The following is a 22,979-nucleotide window of genomic DNA, read 5'->3' on the forward strand; positions in this document are numbered from 1 at the left end:
CACAGAAAAAAGTATGGCAATTGATTCTTTCAGTACCTTTTTTAAAGTACGCACTACTTCAGGGTTGTTAATATCTATTCCAGTTATTAATATTGGTTTGCGACTTTCCCTAGAAACAAATGACAATTCCAAATGTTTGGCTGAAAAACAAACAAAAAAAATAAAAATGAAATACAAGGTTCAGGGTCAACACAATAACAAACACAAAAGCACTTTTTTTGAGTTAAAACACACAATATGCACAACTGCAGCTCTGCACATGTGAATTATTCAACATTCTGGTTTCCCTGCAGCCTCAAGGGTCAGATACTTCAGCTGTGCGCAGAATGACTTATTACGCACTGTAAAATTCAATTAAATCTGACTACCTAGCATGCAGTGTAAAGACAGAAACTGCTAGGTGAGCTATGAATTGTGAGATAAAGTTTTCCTACAATAAGTTACCGTGACCGTTGACTAAAAATATGTTTCTAAAGTAAAGTTGGTAAACCACAGTGACAGCTGCGATCTTCTGGGTTCTGTGCGAAGAGTTCCCCCTCTGCACATTAACAGCAGATCGCTCACTCGGCACTGTTGCCATTTACTAAATGCCTTGTATTTTTTTTTTTTTCATTGCAAACTAGGCGTTCTCTGATTGGATGAGGTGGAAAGGAGGGATAGTGATGTCATAATCTAGCCTCTTCCAATCACACAATGAGAAAGAAACATGGAAGCTGTCCTAGCTGGCTTGTTATTAAATAGTACAGGCGACAGAGGCAACATCGTGATAATGACTACACTGGCTAGTATATCACTGACCTAAAAGAGAGAGCAATAAGTGGTTGTAGACCTCAAATGAACACATACCCCTCCAAAGTGTGTACTAGCCTTAATCCATAGCACAGTGTGGTTCCTATCCACTCTCTTCCGTCTGCTATCTGAATTAGTCACTCCTGACAGTTTATGCTGACAACACAGAATACTGTGGGACACCCCCCCTCCCCAATTCAGCACACAGAAGGTGACTGACAATCTCAGCAGTGCACATTTCCCTATGATCTGGCTGCTTTCCCTCAGCTCAGGCCTCAGATTACACTCAGCTCTCCATCTATGTGCTTTGCAACGTGTGACATCAGATCCCTGCCTCTGCTAGAGTTCAAAGATGCTGTGTAAAATGTTTGCTTTAGGCGGCTGTAGAGGAAATATTGCTGCAGAAAAATGGGTACAACATATGAAGGAGGATTTGCTTAATCTCTGTGTATCCCCTGAGGCTAGTCACTTCATGGGGTATATGTGAGGGTTTACAACCATTTTAACAAAGCAGTTTTTGTTTTTCTGAGTTCACCCAGTAACATATTTTTTTTAACCTGTTAATTCATTTTTTTTTCAGCTTCCTTTAAAGCAGAAGTGAAGTATGTGTATGTATGTATGTATGTATGTATGTATGTATGTATGTATGTATGTATGTATGTATATATATATATATATATATATATATATATATACACACACACACACACACACACACACACACACACACAGTGGGGACGGAAAGTATTCAGACCCCTTTACATTTTTCACTCTTTGTTATATTGCAGCCATTTGCTATGCTAAAATCATTTAAGTTCATTTTTTTCCTCATTAATGTACACACAGCACCCCATATTGACAGAAAAACACAGAATTGTTTACATTGTTGCAGATTTATTAAAAAAGAAAAACTGAAATATCACATGGTCCTAAGTATTCAGACCCTTTGCTGTGACACTCATATATTTAACTCTGTCCATTTCTTCTGATGTCCATTTCTTCTGATCATCCTTGAGGTGGTTCTACACCTTCATTTGAGTCCAGCTGTGTTTGATTATACTGATTGGACTTTATTAGGAAAGCTACACACCTGTCTATATAAGACCGTACAGCTCACAGTGCATGTCAGAGCAAATGAGAATCATGAGGTCAAGGGAACTGCCTGAAGAGCTCAGAGACAGAATTGTGGCAAGGCACAGATCTGGCCAAGGTTACAAAAAAAATTTCTGCCGTACTCAAGGTCCCTAAGAGCACAGTGGCCTCCATAATCCTTAAATGGAAGACGTTTGGGACATCCAGAACCCTTCCTAGAGCTGGCCGTCCGGCAAAACTTAGCAATCGGGGGAGAAGAGCCTTGGTGAGAGAGGTAAAGAAGAACCCAAAGATCACTGTGGCTGAGCTCCAAAGATGCAGTCAGGAGATGGGAGAAAGTTGTAGAAAGTCAACCATCACTGCAGCCCTCCACCAGTTGGGGCTTCATGGCAGAGTGGCCCGACGGAAGCCGCTCCTCAGTGCAAGACACATGAAAGCCCGCATGGAGTTTGCTAAAAAAAACACCTGAAGGACTCCAAGATGGTGAGAAATAAGATTCTCTGGTCTCATGAGACCAAGATAGAACTTTTTGGCCTTAATTCTAAGTGGCATGTGTGGAGAAAACCAGGCACTGCTCATCACCTGTCCAATACAGTCCCAACAGTGAAGCATGGTGGTGGCAGCATCATTCTGTGGGGGTGTTTTTCAGCTGCAGGGACAGGATAACTGGTTGCAATCAAGGGAAAGATGAATGCAGCCAAGTACAGGGATATCCTGGACGAAAACCTTCTCCAGAGTGCTCAGGATCTCAGACTGGGCCGAAGGTTTACCTTACAACAAGACAATGACTCTAAGCACACAGCTAAAATAACGAAGGAGTGGCTTCATAACTCCATGACTGTTCTTGAATGGCCCAGCCAGAGCCCTGACTTAAACCCAATTGAGCATCTCTGGAGAGACCTAAAAATGGCTGTCCACCAACGTTTACCATCCAATCTGACAGAACTGGAGAGAATCTGCAAGGAGGAATGGCAGAGGATCCCCAAATCCAGGTGTGAAAAACTTGTTGCATCTTTCCCAAAACTACTCATTGCTGTATTCGATCAAAAGGAGCTTCTACTAAATACTGAGCAAAGGGTCTGAATACTTAGGACCATGTGATATTTCAGTTTTTCTTTTTTAATAAATCTGCAAAAATGTCAACAATTCTGTGTTTTTCTGTCAATATGGGGTGCTGTGTGTACATTAATGAGGAAAAAAATGAACTTAAATGATTTTAGCAAATGGCTGCAATATAACAAAGAGTGAAAAATTTAAGGGGGTCTGAATACTTTCCGTCCCCACTGTGTATATATATTATATAAAAGAAACATCAAATCACAAATGTATGTGAGGATAATAAAAAATAGGTATGTGAAACAAAGCTGCCAGCACCTGGAAATCTAGTATCAAACCTCAAAATGACAAATGTAAACAAAAAAGATGTAGCGCTAAAATAAAATGGATAGTGACTGTGGTGAAAAAAGAGTGACTGAAAAAGACAAAGGCATAGTCTCATAAACTAATCAATGTGTGATTAATGATGTACATATAAGCAACATACATATCAAACCTCAAAATCACAAATGCAAACACAAAAGATGCAGCACTAAATTGAAATTAAAAGTGACTGTGGTGAAAAAAAGTGACTAAAGAAGACTAAAGCATAGTCTCATAGAAATACCAATATGTGATAAATACATATAAGCCATAAGCCATATACTTGTGAATAATCAACTCGTGAATAATAATGAGAAAATACACTTTAAAATTAAATTAAAACGGGGGATAAGATAATCCCACAAAGTAAAAGTCCATAAAGTAACCAAGGGAAAGCAATCGTCCATGAAAGTGCCGGAAAACGAAGGGTTATCTTCTGTGTCTCTTCGCACCCAAGGTGAGTAATAATATACGCTTACCAGATGGCGATGACTGCTATTACGGCAGTCTCGCGCAGCACAGGGAAATCGGTCTCCCCACAACCCAAAACGCAGTGCAGCAACTACCAGCGGATGGTTCTCGGAAATATAAAAAAAATCCATAGTGTAGCATGTACAAAAAGAAATGGTTTATTGAGAATAAAAACACACTTACAATGTTGCAGTAAGTAAGGAGCAGTGGGATATATGATGAATTGTGGTCCCGGTGTCTCCGTCTGTAAACCTTCACTTCCTATGTTTGTGTGTTAGCCCATCCGAAAAAACGTCATGACGTCACCGTCGCAGTCTCCTCCCTATGTGTTTCATCAGGATAGGACGTCGTCTGGGGATTGGCCAGGTCCCATGCATGCATGGAAGTGACGCCATTGCGCCCCTGGCCACTCACGTACGCAAACCCAGAAGGAAGAGTGGGATCAACACGGCACTGGAGGGATTTGTTTTAAGGTATGTCTCTCATAATGTGCTAGTGTGTGATGCATACTAGCACATTATGAGATTGCCTTGCAGGGGATTTTTTTTTCTTCAACTGCGGTTTACTATCACTTTAAGGATTAATGAAGCTGCAATAGATTACATTTTTTGTTTGTGGGTTTAATACCCCTTAAATACACATCCACTGTGATCTGTAAACATGCATTCAGTTCAGATCTTTCACTAATATGAAAATATACTTGGATCCAAGGATACTGGTAGGGTCCTACAGAACAAACAAATTTGTACACAGTAGATGAGACCCTTTCTTTTCCTCCTTTTTTTCCCTTGTGCTCACTCTCAGGTCCTCTATTTCCGCTTTCCTGGGCTTTGTCCTCCACCCCTTTCTTCTGTCCCACTCTTTCCTCCCTTCACTACTCTGGGTAATGCTATTAGTTAAAGTGCATTAACAATAAACCTCTTGTATTTGTTCCCCTTTGTTTTGCGGAATATACAGTTTGAAATTGTTGTTATATCTGTTCAATAAGAGCAAAAATAACTGTTGACTCTGCCAGAAGTCCTGTGAGCTGAGAACTTCCTGTGAAGGATAGGTTATGGAAATAAAGAAGGGGTGACAACGTGGAGAAGTCTATGTCCTTTGCAGTACATCAGATATGAAATAGTGTGCTTGGGATTTCTGATCTCAAGCAGAAAGAAAGGAGCACACTTTATTTCCGGCACATCAACGGTTATCTGTACTTGCTGTGTTTAAAGAAAAAATAGAAGGAAATGTGGATGTGATGCAGATGTACTATTTTTGTATTAATATTATTTTGCTTTAATATTCTTTTGCAGCAGGAACCTGAACAGGAATTCTCCTTGTAAGTTATTTGTTATATATTATCAGAGAGGAAACTTTTCATTTGGGGCTTAATAGAATACATCATCTCTAAATGACGTTACATTAGTACCTGAACTCATGTGCACTTTGTATTCTAGATAGGGCTGGATTTATGCTCCCCCCAGCCTATGTCTTGTGCTGATCCCCTCCTACGCCAGTCAACTGCCTAGTTGTATTTTCAGTGATGTGTGGGTTGCCACACCTGGCAGCCCTGTTACCCTGAGCCACAGTCTACATAGACTATTCAGAAATCTGGCCTAGAAATCCCTGCAGGCAACGGTTGTCCACCCAAGATATTGAGCTCTTGACAGTAGCTCTTGATCAGAATAAAGATCAACCAATGTCACTGCATGCATCACACAGTGCTAAATCATATTAGAGACCCCAGGAAGCAAGCATGTTTCCTTTTAGACCCCGGTATACCATCACTCAATCTGAGTGAATGAACTATAAAGCCAATATTTACGCTGGAAGGTGCATAAAACATACTGGTGTAAATAAAAGAACTAAAAATGTGTTAACTGTTTTAGCTGATATCAGGATCAGCTTAAATAAACACTAGAACAGGCGGTATGAACATTTTTAATTTTCACTGAACATATCTCTATGTAGCTCTTGCACACTTTATATTATGTATCGAATTATAAAGATATGGAAAATGCATTAGGGCCTTGATGCTGTCTATCTATATGTTACGCCTTTGTTTCAATCTAACCTTTGTTCCCTTATTTGACAGATGAATGAAAGAGAAATGCATACTCATATGAAGATCATTTATCTCAATGGTGAAATGTTGATTCAATGCAGAAAAGCAATTACATAACTGGATGATCTGACAGGAATAGCGAAAAATGAAAACATGCCCCGCATTGTCCCATTTCTAGTCCATCATCTGCCTTGCAAAGTGCCTTTGGGAAGTGAATTGTTCTATGCAAAAGATAAAGGCTCCTTCCAAAAAGGTCAAGGATACTCTTATCTTATTATTTAATTAAAAACTTGGTAAGCTATAGTCGAGTGGTATATCATTGTCATTTCATACTGAATTCATACTATGCATAATACATAGTAATAATATAATCAGAAAAAAAAGTACATACCTAAACTTGTATAGACTTCTCTTGCCATATTCAGGGGTGATGAAGAAAATGTTTTGGCATAAAAACGTAGAATCCTTTCCTAAAATTAACAACATATATTAGTGGTGTTCACCCAGTGACAAAGACGCAGCATGTAACCCTACCTAGGTTGTTCCTTAAGAAAGACATATTTTATCTATATTCTCTTCACTTGCAAAATCTGAAGAGGAAAATACATGAACAGTCTAATGTGGTGCTGACCATTGCTATTGTCCTTAAAGCCCAACTTCAGACAAAAGTCGTTTTTTCGTAGATTGGGCACGGAATATAACCTTTTTTAGGTTTTTACTGCATTCTGTGACTCCACTGAACAGACTTAAAGAGGAACTGCAGTCTTCACATAATTTGTAATACAAACATCTTTGCCATTCTGAAGCTTCCCTCTAACCACTTTGCTCATTATTTTATATATACTGTGATTCTGTACTTGCCAAATATGCTTCAGAAATCTCCTCCACTAAGTCTGGCAGCATCCATTTTAACTGTGGGCAGATGAAGCTGCTGTCTGTTCACTTCCTGGATTTACACAGTCACACACCTCCAGCTCCACAGCTCTCATTGGCCCTCTTATGACTCTTCCTGGCAAACTCTCACAAGAGTGAGAGAGAGAGAGCTCTGCATGATGTCATAAGCCTAGGCTTTTTACCAGACAAGAAACAGGAACTGGGCTGTATAAGGTATTTTAACTGGCAGAAAAAAGTTTTACTATCCAAATTTAAAACAACAAGGGCAGAAGATTGAATAGACAGAAAGTTAAAAAAAATGACTGAAGGTCCGCTTTAAGCTGGGCATACATGGGTCAGTTTTTTTTCAATTATCCAGTGGGATGAAGCAGAGCATGATCCCCCTCCCTTCAAAGACTGGGCAGCAGGGCAGTATTCCAACACGATAACGACCCCAAACATACCTCAAAGACTACCACTGCTTTGCTAAAGAAGCTGAGAGTAAAAGGTGATGGACTGGCCAAGCATGTCTCCAGATCTAAAACCCTATTGAGCATCTGTGGGGCATCCTCAAATGGAAGGTGAAGAAGTGCAAGGTCTCTAACATCCACCAACTCCATGATGTTGTCACGGTGGTAGAGGACTCCAGTGGCAACCTGTGAAGCTCTGGTGAACTTCATGCCCAAGAGGGTTAAGGCAGTGCTGGAAAATAATGGTGGCCACACAAAATATTGACACTTTGGGCCCAATTTGGAAATTTTCACTTAGGGGTGTACAACAAAGGATACAACTAGTGCGCAAAAAACACTCGTAAAATAGCAAAGGAAGCCGCCAACATAAAAGGGTCTACTCACATAACTCGAAAAACAATATTGAATATAGGTATGTGGCGCTACCTCACCTACAATAAACTAGAATACATAAATATAGAGAGAATCCTCAATATAAAGTGCAAAACCCAGGTAAACACTAATGGTATAGATACCGTGCAAGAAAGTAATAATGTGGACTCATTAATAAAAGTGCAATGTGCATATAGATCCCAGCAGTAATATACGATGAGTATACAAAATATGTGGACTCATAATATTATTACCATAAAAATATTAATTACATGTGCATATCCGAAAAAAACCTCTCCATATAATGTGACTACTAATAGGAGCCTGATAATTCATAAACAGGTGAAATGAAAGTGCATGTGCAATATATACCTAAATGTGGAAAGGTGTCACATATAGTAAAATAAGCATAAATAATCAAATATATCTATGCATAACAAAAAAACTCCATACGATGCGACTCCTAGTAGCAGCCCGGGAAATCTAAAGCAAGTGCACAACAGTGCAAGTGCAATATAGAATCAAAATATTAAATGTGAAAAAATAAAATATCTAAATAATGGGGTGAGCTAGTATCAAAATACTAGAAAATAAATGTCCAAACAAACACAGAGTGCAGTTCAAAAACGCATGACGTGCGACTCCCAATAATAGCATGGTAAAAATCTTCTAAAGATGAGGAAACGGTGCAAGTGCAGTACGCAACCACACTGTGATAGCCAGTGTCTAATAGTCAGTGTAAAAATCCAATCTTGTTCCGGAGTGCATCGATCGTTTCGCCCAGCCTCTCACCTGTAGTTGAGGCCCCCAATTGGCCGAATCGAGCATGCACCAGCAAGTGGTAGGACTGTATGGCGGGGACGAGCTTCCGGTAGTTGTCACAGCCTTCAGGAACCCAGATACACTAGCCACAGTGCAACCTTCTCCCGCACACAATCGATATCCTCGGATGTCCTCAGATAAGTGATAGGAAGAGAGACGATGGCTTCATAGTGTAGTATATTTAAACATTTTATTAAAAATAAAAGTAGTAACTTACATAAAAAAGTATACTCATCGTATATTACTGCTGGGATCTATATGCACATTGCACTTTTATTAATGAGTCCACATTATCACTTTCTTGCACGGTATCTATACTATTAGTGTTTACCTGGGTTTTGCACTTTATATTGAGGATTCTCTTTATATTTATGTATTCTAGTTTATTGTAGGTGAGGTAGCGCCACATACCTATATTCAATATTTCACTTAGGGGTGTACTCATTTTTGTTGCCAGCGGTTTAGATATTAACCGGTTCCTGACCGGCTCACGCAGATATACTGCGGCAGAATGGCTCTCCTGGGCAAAACCCCATATGGGTACGTCCTTCCAAAGAAATAAAAAGAGAGAGGGGCGCACCGGCCATGTGCATTATCTTTTGTAAAACATTGGACATTGTGCCGCTATCACTGTATGTCATGTATACTTCTGGTGTACTTTTGCTGTGGTTTGTTGACATTTTCAACCACATTGACACCCTTTTGATGTTAGATTATACATTTATATCTTACATCATTCTCAATTCCTTATTTACATTCATTTACTATGTATTATTCTTTATTCAATCTTTTACATTTAATGTAATTTTAATTTTATCTTATTTTATTTTATTTTATTTATTTATTTATTTATTTTCATCTATTTAGCATTTATCACCATCTATTCACTTGCACAAGTGAGTTGCCCATGAGGGAGGGATTCTTTAAGGGGGAGGGGCCCCACAAGTCCGCCCTACTCCACTGACTGGGCCTTTTGGCACATACACTATATATATATATACAGGGAGTGTTGAAGGAGGGTTCACTGCTGAGCTCTGATGAAGAAGGGACGTGCCCTTCGAAACGCGTCAGCTAGTAGTGAAGCTTACATGTTCCTCTAAGACCTTTGGAAGGCTTCGCTCATCATCACCACCAAGCTGCTTGTTGTTGCTCGAGTTTTATGACACCAGATTTTACTACTGCTTGTGAGTAATTTCTTTTATCATTTTATTCAATAAATGTTTTACAAAAGATAATGCACATGGCCGGTGCGCCCCTCTCTCTTTTTATTTCTTTGTTTGTTAGGATTCCCCATCCTTGAGGGCAGCAAGGCCTGTGTCGTCCTTCCATCCATCTGGTTGACCACTTGTGCGCAGGAGTCAATTTCTTCTTTTTGGGTACGTCCTTCCCCTTTTCGGCCACCAGAGGGCGCACGTCCGCTGCACAGCGGGGGACCCGATGCGCGTGGCTGGCGATCGCTGCCAGCCGCGATCATGTGCACGAGCGCAGGCACGGGGATTTGTGTGTGTAAACACACAAATCCCTGCGCTGTTGTCAGACAGGAGAGGAGAGGAGACATGTTGTTTGTTCCTACTATGTAGGAACAGCGATACGTCTCTTCTCTTACTCAGTCCTATCCCCATACAGTTATTACACACTGAGGGAACACACATTTAACCCCTTGATTGCTTCCTAGTGTTAACCCCTTCCCTGCCAGTGACATTTACACAGTAATCGTTGCATTTTTATAGCTGTATAATTGTCAATGGTCCCAAAAATGTGTCAAAAGTGTCCGATCTGTCCATTGCAATACCGCTAAAAATCGCAGATCACCGCCACTACTAAAAAAAAAAAATAATAATAAAAATGCCATAAATCTTTCCCATAGTTTGTCGACTTTTGCGCAAACCAATCAATATACGCTAATTGAGATTTTTTTTACCAAAAACATGTAGAAGAATACATATTGGCCTAAACTAATGAAGAAATTTGTTTTTATTTTTTTAAATTGGGGGATGTTTATTATAGCAAAAAGTAAAAAATATTGTTTTTTTTTTTTCAAAATTGTCGCTCTTTTTTTGTTTAAAAACGCAAAAAATAAAAAACGCAGAGGTGATCAAATACCACCAAAAGAAAACTCTATTTCTGGGGAAAAAAAGGACGCAAATTTCATTTGGGTACAGCATTGCATGACCGCGCAATTGTCAGTTAAAGTAACGCAGTGCCAAATTGTAAAAAGTGCTCTGGTAAGGAAGGGGGTTGTCAGAAACCATGAATCAGACCAAGACAGAAGTACAGTTAAATCACACTTGTTTAATAATAAAATTAAATAGAACAAAACGTAGTCAAAACATAGCCAAAGTTTGGTAACCAGAACGGATAGTCAGAAAAGCCAGAAACTCAGGAAGCCAGAAATCAATGTAGTGGAACAGCAAGCAGGATCTGGAGCCAAAAGGAATGTCAGCCAAGCAAGTCTTTAACAGGAATGCAGGAGATAGTCTCTGTGATGCTGACTGATGAGCAGGATATCATCAACAGGTGAGTCACTGTGGAGAGATAGGAGCTGGCAATTAGCCAACAGCTGAGCAGCCAGCTCAGAGAGGGAAGGGCTGTGCCCAAGGACTGATTGGCTCGTTCTGCGGCCCCATTAGACTGTGGGTGATATGCAGAGGAGAAAGCAAACTGATTTCCCAACTGTGCACAAAAGGCTCGCCAGAACCCGGACACAAATTAACTACCCCTGTCCGAGAAAATCACCTTGGGTAGCCCATGTAAGCGAAAGATCTCCCGAGCAAGAATGGAAGCCAGTTTCTTAGAAGTGGGCAACTTCTTAAGTGGAATACAATGAGACATTTTCAAGAACCGATCAACCACCTTAAGGATAACTATGTTGCCCTGGGAGTTGGGTAACTCCACAATGAAATCCATAGACAGGTGGGCCAGGGCCTCTCTCTATTGAGTATGGGTTGTAGGAGGCCCACTGGAAGGTGTCGTGGAGTCTTACTTTGAGCACACACAGAACAGGCAGCCAAGAAGGCGATTACATCAGCACGTAGACTTGGCCACCAGAATTGTTAGGAAATGGCCCAAAAGAGTCGATTCTTCCTAGAGTGGCCAGCAGCCTTGGGAGAATAGTAAGTCTGGAGCACGGCAGTACAGAGATTCTCTGGAACAAAGCAGTGGTCACAAGGTTTCTCAGGAGGAGCATGGACCTGAGCAGCAAGAATTTTGTCACGTAAAGGAGAAGTGAGACTGGTGTGAACCGTAGCCAGAATACGATCAGGAGGAATCACAGGAAGCGGAACCGACTCCATCTTGGAAGTGGAGGAAAATTGTCGCGACAAAGCATCATTCCAGAGATGAGAAGTTACGAATAAACTTCCGATAATAGTTGGCAAAGCCAAGAAAACGGTGCAGAGGACGTAAACTCACGGGTTTGGACCACTGTAGGACTGCTGAAAGTTTCTCTGGGTCCATCGAAAAACCAGCAGTGGAAATGACATAACTCAGAAATTTAACCTGTTCACGATGGAATTCGTACTTCTCCAATTTACAATAGAGATTGTTCTCTCTTAGTTTCTGAAGCACACGACAGACATCTGTGTGGTGGCTCTCCAGGGACTTGGAAAATATGAGAATACCATCGAGATAAACCACCACACATAACTGCAACAAATCTCTGAGGACATCGTTAATAAATGCCCGAAAACTGACGGAGCGTTACAAAGGCCAAAAGGCATTATGAGATACTCATAATGGCCTGTTCTGGTATTAAATGCAGTTTTCCAGTCGTCGCCCTTCTTAATCCTCACAAGATTGTATGCCCCCCCTCTCAAAACAAGCTTTGTGAAAAAGTTGCTCCCTTGAGGCAGCCAAATATCTACGTAATCAACAGAATTGGATAGGCATTCTTAATTGTGAAATGATTGAGACCCCTATAATCAATACAAGGTCTCAGTTCACCACTCTTCTTCTTCACAAAGAAGAAACCTGCACCAGCAGGAGACGAGGATTTGCAGATTAAACCTGGAGAAAGTGCGTCTGCAACATACTCCTCCATGGCCTTATCTTTCAAGACCGACAAAGGGTAAACCCGGCCACCAGGGGGTATGGCACCAGGTTGAAGGTCAATTGCGCAATCATACGACCGATGTGGAGGCAAGCTACAGGCTTGACCTTTGTCAAAGACAACGCTAAAATCGTCGTACTCCTCCGGCAGGGAGGAGAGCAAAGAGGTGCACAGGACCTTGGCTAGCTTCTGGAAGCATGTCTTACTGCATTGTGGCAACCAGGAGAGAACCTCAGCACGGAGCCAATCAAAAGAGGGGTTGTGCCTCTGTAACCAAGGATAACCAATAACCAGCTGAAACTTAGGTGAGGAAATAACTTGGAATTGGATTATCTCATGGTAAAGCGCTAATACAGCTATGGACAATGGAACAGTCTTATGAGTCACAAGGGCAGGCTGTAGAGGTCTCCCGTCAAGAGCCTCAATGGCAAGTGGAGTGTCACGCAGCGGAATCGAGTGCTTTGATACAAAGGCAGCATTAATGAACAGAATAATTTACAATATTTTGTTGGGCTAGGGGATGACAGCTATGGATAGGGGTGAGCAATATACAAAGGGATAGTGAGTTATACAAAAAAAAATAAAGAATAGCTAATTAAAAGATATCAATTTAAATAACAGTCATGTGTGAGTTACAATACATTTATATGATAAAAATAATGATAATAGAAAATAAAAAATGAAATATAAAAAATGATAAAAAAAAGTCCTGGGATGGTGCTGGGTTGATGAACAAAAGTCCAGGCATAAAAACTGGGATGAAATGAGTGGAGGGGGGGGGATTGGGGAATGCAGAGTATAAGTCTATGACCTCAGGGGGAGAGATGCAGATACAAACACAGGAGGCAGCATGCTTGAAGGGCAGAATTCACCTTTGGAGGGAGATAAAAAGGAAGAAAAGCAGCGCCGACCTAAGTGTAGTACTGTAGCATAAACATTTATTACAGGTTAAAATGCACTCACTCAGAGTAAGGTAGATACAGGCACATCAAGTAAAAAATCCGTCCGGGAAGCTGTGTGGTGGGCAGCAGGGCTCCACAGGGGGCGATCCTGAATGCTGGAGTGTGTTACACTTGTCTCCTTGTCCCGTCTGACGGCGCAGGTGGTAACCAGTGTCACAGACTGGGTTGAGACAGGCACAGCGTGGATCGTCTGTTAAGTTGTATTTCCCGGGTATCAGTGACGCTGGGGGCGTGCACGCGTTCGGAGCATGCGTGCTCCTTCATCAGGCATCTGATGAAGGAGCACGCAGACGGGACAAGGAGACAAGTGTAACACACTCCAGCATTCAGGATCGCCCCCTGTGGAGCCCTGCTGCCCACCACACAGCTTCCCCGACTGATTTTTTACTTGATGTGCCTGTATCTACCTTACTCTGAGTGAGTGCATTTTAACCTGTAATAAATGTTTATGCTACAGTGCTACACTTAGGTCGGCCCTGCTTTTCTTCCTTTTTAGCATTAATGAACAGGCCTGCAGTTTCAGAGTCGATTAGAGCCTGTATCTCGACAGACGACTCATCCCAAGAAAGGGTAACTGAAACCAGGGGCTTATCCTTCTGGCTAACTGGGGATGAAACAACGCCACCTAAGGTCTGTCTGTGACAGGACCTCAAGGTTCGGGCGTTCACTAGACGGGTAGGACAAGACTTCAAAAAGTGACCTGCCTGGCCACAATAAAAGGCACAATCTCTCCCTCCTCCTAAGGGTTCTCTCATCCGCAGAGAGACGCATGAAGCCTAACTGCATGGGTTCACCTTCACTGACCGACTCGGTACCAGGAGGCATGGGAGGTGAGGAAGGCAAGGGTGGGACTGCAAAGCTTGGAGACAAATGTACAGGAGGCTGCTGCAAGCAAAAAAAGAGAGTCTCTCTGAGTCTGGAGTCAATGAGGATGGCAAACGTGATCAACTTCTCCAGCTCAGTGGTTATATCTCGGGCTGCAATCTCATCCCTGATGGTATCTGAGAGACCATGAGAAAAAGCAGCCACGAAGGCCTCATTGTTCCAAGCAACCTCTGCTGCCAGAGTATGGAATTCAATGGCGTAATCGGCAACAGTTCTAGTACTCGGTTTGATGGACATGAGGCACTTGGCAGCAGAAGCGGAGCGTGCGGGACAAATACCCTTTTAAAAGAAGCCACAAACTCAGGGTAACACAAGACAACAGTTTTTTGCATCTCCCATAGAGGATTTGCCCAGGCCAAGGCTCTCTCAGAAAGCAAAGATATCACGAAACCTACTTTGCTTCTGTCTGTGGGAAACGCCTGGGGCAGCATCTCAAAGTATATCTCAACCTGGTTGAGAAACCCTCTGCATTGGACTGGATTACCCCCAAATCGCTGGGGAAGCAGAGTGGAACCAGACATACCTCTTATAGAGGTAATACTTGAGGCGGGTGCCTGCACAGAGACTGGAACAGCAGCAGGGACGGCCTACAACACAGGTTTTACCAGAGCAGCCACAGTGGGAGATTCCAGGTGAGCCATGAGACTCAGGAGCGTTTGTAACGCAATGGCAAACTGATCCATGCGGTGATCCTGCTCATCCAATCTGGAAAAAATATTACCAACAATTGGATTGACTGAACTTCTGAATTCATGGCCTTCGCCTACTGTCAGAAACCATGAATCAGACTGAGACAGAAGTACAGTTAAATCACACTTGTTTAATAATAAAAGTAAATAGAACAAACGTAGTCAAAACATAGCCAAAGTTCAGTAACCAGAACGGATAGTCAGACAAGCCAGAAAGTCAGGAAGCCAGAAATTAACGTAGGGGAACAGCAAGCAGGATCTGGAGCCAGAAGGAATGTCAGTCAAGCAAGTCTTTAACGGGAAAGCAGGAGATCTCTGTGATGCTGACCAAGGTGAAGGCAGAGATAATCTGGGCTGGACAGCTTAAGTAGGCAGGACTGACGAGGCTGAGCCCAGCCCTGACGGGGGGAAAATCTTCCGGGGCTGAAGCAGTTAATGGCTGTGTGTTGAGTTATTTTGAGGGGACAGCAAATCGCCACTGTTAAACAAGCTGTACACTCACTGCTTTAAATTGTAGCAAAGTGTAATTTCTTCAGTGTTGTCACATGAAAAGATATAATAAAATATTTACAAAAATGGGAGGGATGTACTCACTTTTGTGAGATACTGTAAGTACTGTATTTACTCAAGTCTATTCCCAGTCTATCCAAACCTAAGAAAAGTTTGGGCTGGAGCCATGTAGACAATTAGATTTTATAATTTAAATGATCACTTAAAAAAAAAAAAAAATGTATATATATTACATATGGGAGCAGCACAAATCAAGGGCAGAAAAAAAAAAAAACTTCACAAAGTTACTGTATTTACTCAAGTGTACTCCCAATCTATCCAAACCTAGGAATAGTTTGGGCTGGAGCTATCTGCTTTATAGGGGTAACTTTAAAAATCACATATGGGAAGTATTTACAGGAACAAAGCAGCACAAATCAAGGACAGTAAAAAAAAAAAAAAAATAACAGTGACATAATTACTGTATTTACTTACGTCTATTCTCAGTTTATTCAAACCTAAGAAAAGTTTTGACCGAAGCCATGTACACAATTCTACTTCATAGTGATAACTTAAAAAAAAAAAAAAAAAAAAAAAAAAAAGCACACATATAGGAGGTTTTCCCAGGAAAAAAAAACAGCACAAATCAAGGACAACAAAAAAAAAGAAAGAAAAAACTTGACATAAATACTGTATTTACTCAAGTCTATTCCTGGTCCATCCAAACCTAAGAAAAGTTTTGGCTGGAGCCATGTAGACAATTCCTCTTTATAGTGAGAACTTTAAAAATAAAAATCACATGTGGGAGGTGTTCACAGGAAAAAAAATGCAGTACAAATCAAAGACAACAAAACAAAAAAAGAAAAAGAAAAAAAAAAACTTGACATAAGTACTGTATTTACCCAAATCTATTCCCAGACTATCCAAATTTAAGAAAAGTTTGGGCTGGAGCTGCCTAGGCAATTCTACTTTATAGTGACAACTTAAAAAAAAAAAAAATCACAAATGGCAGGTGTTCACAGGAAAAAAGCTGCACAAATCAAGGGCAGAAAAAAAACTTGACATAATTACTGTATTTACTCAAGTCTACTCCCAGTCTATCTAAACCTAAGAAAAGTTTGGGCTGGCGCTATCTGCTTTATAGGACCAATTTAAAATAATAATAATAAAAAAATAAGTCACATAAGGGAGGTATTTACGGGAACAAAGCAGCACAAATCCAGGACAGCGAAAAAAATACAAGTAGCATAAGGACTGTATTTTTTCAAGTCTATTCTCAGTCTATCCAAACCTATGAAAAGTGCTGGCTAGAGCTGTCTAAGCAATTCTATTTTTTAGTAATCACTTTAAAAAAATCCCATATGGGAGGTCTTCACAGGAAAAAAAGCAGCATAAATCAAGTCCCTTGCTAGTGCAAACGCAGGTGACATGTATTAATCGGCACAATGAAATTCTTGACCAATGCAGGGGGAAATTCACAAAAGAGACCGAAAAGTCACAGTACATTTGGTCTAAGCTTAGCAGACACTGTACTACTGTGCCATGTCTCTGCATGTACCTGCCTTTAATGATTTTCTTTCCATGGTTTTATAAAGTTAGTGAAGATTCTGACTTCTAGTCGGTTGCACTTATTATAGAGTCAGTCCTAAAGCTGTCTCGGTAGTGTCTGGATCCATACCACCAATAATCTGATCCTGCAGCATAAGAACATTACTAGAAGCATTGTAATAAAACTGAGCAATGCTTGTGATAACCTGCGCTGCATTTTCTAAGCAGAATTAGAACTGTAAAGAATGCCCCCTTATGGTTATATGGCTTATTATTATCTAGGCTGTGTCCATAGAAAAAAATGAAGGGAAACTTAAGCCTCTTTACTTCCAAAAATAAAAAATAAAAAGTAGTTTGCCACTGGTAATGAATGACAGCTAAGGAAGACAATATATGAGGGAAAGGGGGTTCTAAGGCACAGGTTCTTGGACCCTGAAAGCCATTATGTGATGTTATGGAATACATTATGATCAGATGGGGTCTAAATATTGATCAAGCACACAGATAGCATCAACATGCAGAGATGCTTAAGTTTTGCCGTAAAAACTGGAGTTTTAAGATACAGCTCACAGTATTATAGTGATATGAAAAAGCAGTCATATATACTGATGGAAAGCTGGCACATAAAGAAACACTGCCAGACAAAAAAAAACAGGGATCAGTCTTGAATAATTTGTTGTGAGCCAAAGAGCCCTTAAAATTGGTAAGCCATTACTTCATTGAACATGATTAATGAATAATGATTTGTGGAAACATTTACTTTTTTTTTTTTTTAATTCAATTAACGAAGAACTAATTATCTGCATCAACATCAAACACAGTGATTCATAGTGGACTTGTCACTATGGATAACACATTTTGTGATTTAACATTTACAAAAAAAAAAAAAGTTCTATTTGGTAGCCATCCTTTACTTTTTGTTTCTGGATTTTTTAACATTACTATCAATCAAAAAGTAAAATAAACCAATAATAATGAAACAAAACAAAAAACAATTAGGGGCAGGACTTTAAAATGACTGTGAAGCTTATCAAACCACGACTGCATGTTTAGTAAGACAATTAAAACTTTAGTGGCATGGATATTAAAGCAAGGAGGTGCAACATAATTAACTAATCAATCTTCTGTATCATGTTCTTTATAAGAATTAGGGCTCATGCACACACAATGTTTTTACAGCTGCTGTTAGGGGCGTCTGACATTTTGTTTAACTGCCTCTAAACACCCCTCCATGTTAACCTATGTGTCCACACTGTTAGAAGCGTTTAGCCGCGTTTAGCGTTTTCACATTATAGGGAGTGTTTTTAACTGAAAAAAATGCCAAAAAATGCTAACGGCAAAAAATGTGGAAAAACATCTATAATCAATTATAAACACTTATCAAAAACACGGCTAACAGTGTGTTTTTAACACTGCTTTTTCCTGGCAGCAGCGCTGGCGTTTTTTAAATGTCCTGTGTGCATGAGGCCTTATGCCCCGTCCACACGATCGGAAATTCCGCCAGCAAAAGTCTGATGAGAGCTTTTGGTCGGAAAGTGCGACCGTGTGTATGCTCCATCGGACTTTTGCTGGCAGGATTGAGAGCAGGTTCTCTATTTTTCCGACGGAAAAAGTTCCGATCGTAAATTCCAATCATCTGTGGCAATTCCGACGCGCAAAATTCCAACGCATGCTCGGAAACAATTCGATGCATGCTCGGAAGCATTGAACTTAATTTTCTCGGCTCGTCGTAGTGTTGTACGTCACCGCGTTCTTGTACTTGACCTCATCCAATCAGAGAAAGCTTTTCAATGCCATACCAGGAATTCTTATTTAAATGTGCTGTCCTAAAGCACAGTTAAAGTGGTTGTATACCCTGCTTGGACATTTTTACCTACAGGTAAGCCTATAATAAGGCTTACCTGTAAGTAAAATGAATATCTCCTAAACCTGCACCCTGAATGCAGCCGCTGACGTCAGCGGCGCATGAGCAGTGAAGGTCCGGCGAAGGTCTGGCCTATCGAAATGGAGGACTCCTGCGTGCATGCACGGGAGTGACGTAATCGCGGCTCAGGCCACTCACAGCACCGGAGCCAGCGACCCCGGAACAAACGACGAGGCAACATGTCAGCCCCCTCAGCGCTGACCGGGTCGGGCTGCGAGAGCTTTGTTCCAAGGTTAGTATTTCACAATGTACTAGTATGCAATACTAGCATACTAGCACATTATGCTATTATCTTGCAGGTTATTTTTTTTTTGTTTTTCTTCAGCGGTTTACTATCGCTTTAAACCCAAAAGCAAACATGTAATATATTGCAGCTTACGAATCATTAGATATGGTGGCTGCATTAGTTTTCTTTTTAAGGCTTTTTCCCCTCTGTTTTCACCTGGTGATCTGGCCAGTAACACTCCTCCTGTTATGACGACAGCAGCATTGTTAATATGGGGAGAAGGGAGTGTTAGATGGACTAGAACATTTAGATACACTAACAAATTGAAGCCAAACACCAGCTCACACTGCAGTTTCACAAGCAGTTACAGTAACATTTTTTAAAATTTGTTTTTTTGGGATAAAGGTTTTACATTAATAATTTAAAACAATTGCAGGAAAGCTTGTTCTGTTGAAAAATAATATATTTACTGGCTGGATCACCAGGTGGAAATAAAGGAAAGAAGCCTAAAAAAGAAAACGAATGCAGCCATCACATCTAAAAAATGGTAAGCTGCAATATAATAAATGTTTGCTTTTGAGTTTAATACCATTTTAAATGTGATGCTGTTTTTGAAACCCATATATAGGACTTGGAGTAGAATATATAAAATGCCACTGTGTTTGACATACAATGAATCCTTTTTGCAAAAAAAAAAAAAAAAAAATGAATTACTCACAAGTGGCCAACTCAATGATGCAGCAAAATAAGTATAAATACGTTTGTGATCTAGATAAACTTTAAGCCAAATTACCAAGCCTATACAACTATAACCCAAGTTAAGTCAGATGCAATGACAAACTTTTTTATTCCCATTTCCAGAGCAGTATTTGTTTTTAGAAAAGTCTGGAGAGGTCCAAGTTAAAATTCTATACGGAAAATTGCTCAAAAGGTTTGTAGCTTGTCAAGACAGAAATATGTAAGCTGCCATTTTGACTTGCTTTTCAAGATGCATGCACAGAGGCTGTCATCTTTACTTTTCCTTCAATACTTGGTAAGTCACTGATGAAGAACAATATATAAATCCAGGACCTTTCCATTCAGTATGTGTGTACAAGATCAGCGACTCATTACATAGTGAGGGAAGGATCAATTTGATGCCCACAGAGTCTGCATCTTGGATACCGAGTCTGTAAAGGTAGCTAGCTAGTTCTGTTCTGATAGATTCCTTTGTAAGCACACTTGAACATCTTTTGTTGTGTATGGAGGACTACAAGAGAGGTGTCTAGTGGTTTTGCTGAATAAAGTGATTGGGTAGAATGGAATGTACTAGCGGTTTACCGTATCTTGATCTCAGGGGTGTCATCTCAGGGGCTATAAATTCAGCAGTGAAAAAACAGTAAGCAAAGTGAGCAACATTTCAAAATTGAGGCTAAATTGCAACGAGAGTGACTGCATAGGTGCAGTTTAACTGTTGTGCCTTAAAGTGGAACTATATTCTCGCAATCAAGATTAACCATTTTTATTCCTTATGCTGCTAGTCTTAGCAAATAGATAGGAAGGTATATCCACTTGTTTTAAACATTTTTTTTTTTTATTATTTATTTGCTTCCTGGTATCTGGTGTAGGTTAAAATTATGTCATACATCCAATGAGTCTCAGTCGGCCTTTTTGTTTTCCTTTCATCTGGAGGAGGAGTATTCTCAGCTAAGAACATACTCCTGCCTGCATGCCTGAGCTAAACGCTACCTTAAAGTGGTTGTACACCCTGTACAACCACTTTTACCTACAGGTAAGCCTATATTAAGGCTTACCTGTAGGTGCTGGAAATATCGCCTAAACCTCCACGGTTTAGGAGATATTTACAATAAAGCTGTGTGCCGATGTCTATGGCGCATGAGCACTTTAGAAAGGGCAGATCGTGCCGTTTCTAAAAGGGGTTATGCCGTGACTGCCGGCTCCCACGCGCATGCACGGGAGTGACGTCACGCGACTCCGGCCAGGCACAGAGATGGAGTTCACAGCCCCAAAAGGAAGAGGGGTGAAGATGGACGCTCGCTGCTAGTGGAGACAGCGGTGACATTGCAGGCTTCAGTTTCAGGTAAGTGACACATAATGGGCTACTATGTGATGCACAGTAGCCCATTATGTTTTACCTTTGCAAGGAAATAAAGAGGAAGTAAAATCCATCAGGGTTTACTTCCTCTTTAAACCCTTTATGCCCCTGTAACCCATATGTGTGGCAGCAAAAAGCTGGGCTTTTACCGCTTAAGGACTGCCCGCTGCAGTTGTACTGTGGCAGATTGGCACCCCTTTGCAAACCGCCGTCAATGTACGTCGGCTCACGCAGGCGCAGTTGCAGGCAGACACTGGCGAGCTCGCTGTCGCGGTGAGGAGAGGCAGAATGGGGAACTGCCTATGTAAACAAGGCGATTCCCTGTTCTGCCTAGTGACATGACAGAGATGTACTGTTCCCAGTGATCAGGAACAGTGATCTCTGTCATGTCCCTGGCAGCCCGTCCCCATCCTACAGTTAAAACAGGCTGGGGGAACACACTTAACCCCTTGATCACCCCCTAGTGTTAACCACTTCCCTGCCAGTGTCATTTTTACATTGATCAGTGCATTTTTATAGCACTGATCAATGTAATAATGTCACTGGTCCACAAAAAGTGTCATTTGGGGTCAGATTTGTCCGCCGCAATGTCACAGTCCCGCTAAAAATCGCAGATCGCCACCATAACCAGTAGAAACAATTAAAAAAAAATAAAAGTCTATCCCGTAGTTTGTAGATGCGATAACTTTTGTGCAAACCAATCAATATATGCCTGTTGCAATTTTTTTTTACCAAAAATATGTAGAAGAATATACATCGGCTTAAACTGATGAATAAATTTGTTTTTTTATATTTTTTAATAAAAAATAAAAAAATGCAGAGGTGATCAAATACCACCAAAAGAAAGCTCTATTTAGCTGAAAAAAAAGGACCTCAATTTTGTTTGGGTATAGGGTCGCACGACCGCGCAATTGTCAATTAAAGCGACGCAGTACCGTAATGCAAAAAATGGCCTGGTCATTAAGGGGGCAAATCCTTTCCGGTCCTTAAGTGGTTAATGCCCACACATCGCACATATGCGCCTTTGGGCAGGCAATGGTTATATGCAGGAAGCACGCACCCCCAGCACAAAGACTGAGCTGCTGAAAATGGCTCTCGGTCTCAAGAAAACATCGGTGGACACTGAGATCAGCTTCCAATCATGTGAACACTGTGACAGCCAATCACAGTGGTCACATGATTGCCGATCCCTCTTTCCCCCATGGGTATTAAGAACTGTGAAAGGGGACACCAGGGCGGGTGGGAAGGGGTTAATCATTTGCTCTTACTCAAAATGACTGCGGCTAGAAATGTTGGGGTAATATAAATGGAAAAAAACTGCGCTTTAGGGCCTGGCTATAGGATCAGAAAGCACAGGTTGCTGCCTCCCTTTCCACAAAGTCCCTAATAAGGTACCTTGGACAGTATGTGAAAGTAAAAAGTTAGGGTATATTGGCGCTACCTATAGACATTAAATACTGGGATAGCCTATACATATATCCCCCCTTTTTTATTTTTTAAAAATTGTAGTGATAGGTCTGTGGGGTATATGAATTATCTAAATTCCCCTTATAGTATGAGTGATACCCCAGCAAACACAAAATATGTCTACTAATCATATAACACACGTCAAATGTCGCACAGCTTAGATAGTTCTACAGCATCTAGAGAAAAAGCCAGAGGCTATATTCCATTTAGTGCATTTGCTGAAAGCCATATACCAATGCAGTGATGTGCGTATAGGTTATATGTATTAAATTAATACCCTATGCGTTTTGG

General features: G+C 40.8%; 1 protein-coding gene across 2 annotated transcripts in view; it reads right to left on the reverse strand.

The window, feature by feature from the left end:
- The window catches only part of TBC1D32 (TBC1 domain family member 32), a 503,914-nt gene that overhangs the window by 400,497 nt on the left and 80,438 nt on the right, over nucleotides 1–22,979 (reverse strand). For both annotated transcript variants that reach the window (XM_073627171.1, XM_073627170.1), the window contains exons 7-8: nucleotides 6,210–6,288; nucleotides 37–140 (exon numbers count right to left, since the gene is read on the reverse strand). In XM_073627171.1, the coding sequence (XP_073483272.1) occupies nucleotides 37–140; nucleotides 6,210–6,288 (183 nt within the window). The remainder of the gene's footprint in view (nucleotides 1–36; nucleotides 141–6,209; nucleotides 6,289–22,979) is intronic.

The sequence above is a fragment of the Aquarana catesbeiana genome, linkage group LG04 (genome assembly GCF_042186555.1).
Source record: "Aquarana catesbeiana isolate 2022-GZ linkage group LG04, ASM4218655v1, whole genome shotgun sequence".
In the NCBI taxonomy this organism is placed as follows: domain Eukaryota; kingdom Metazoa; phylum Chordata; class Amphibia; order Anura; family Ranidae; genus Aquarana; species Aquarana catesbeiana.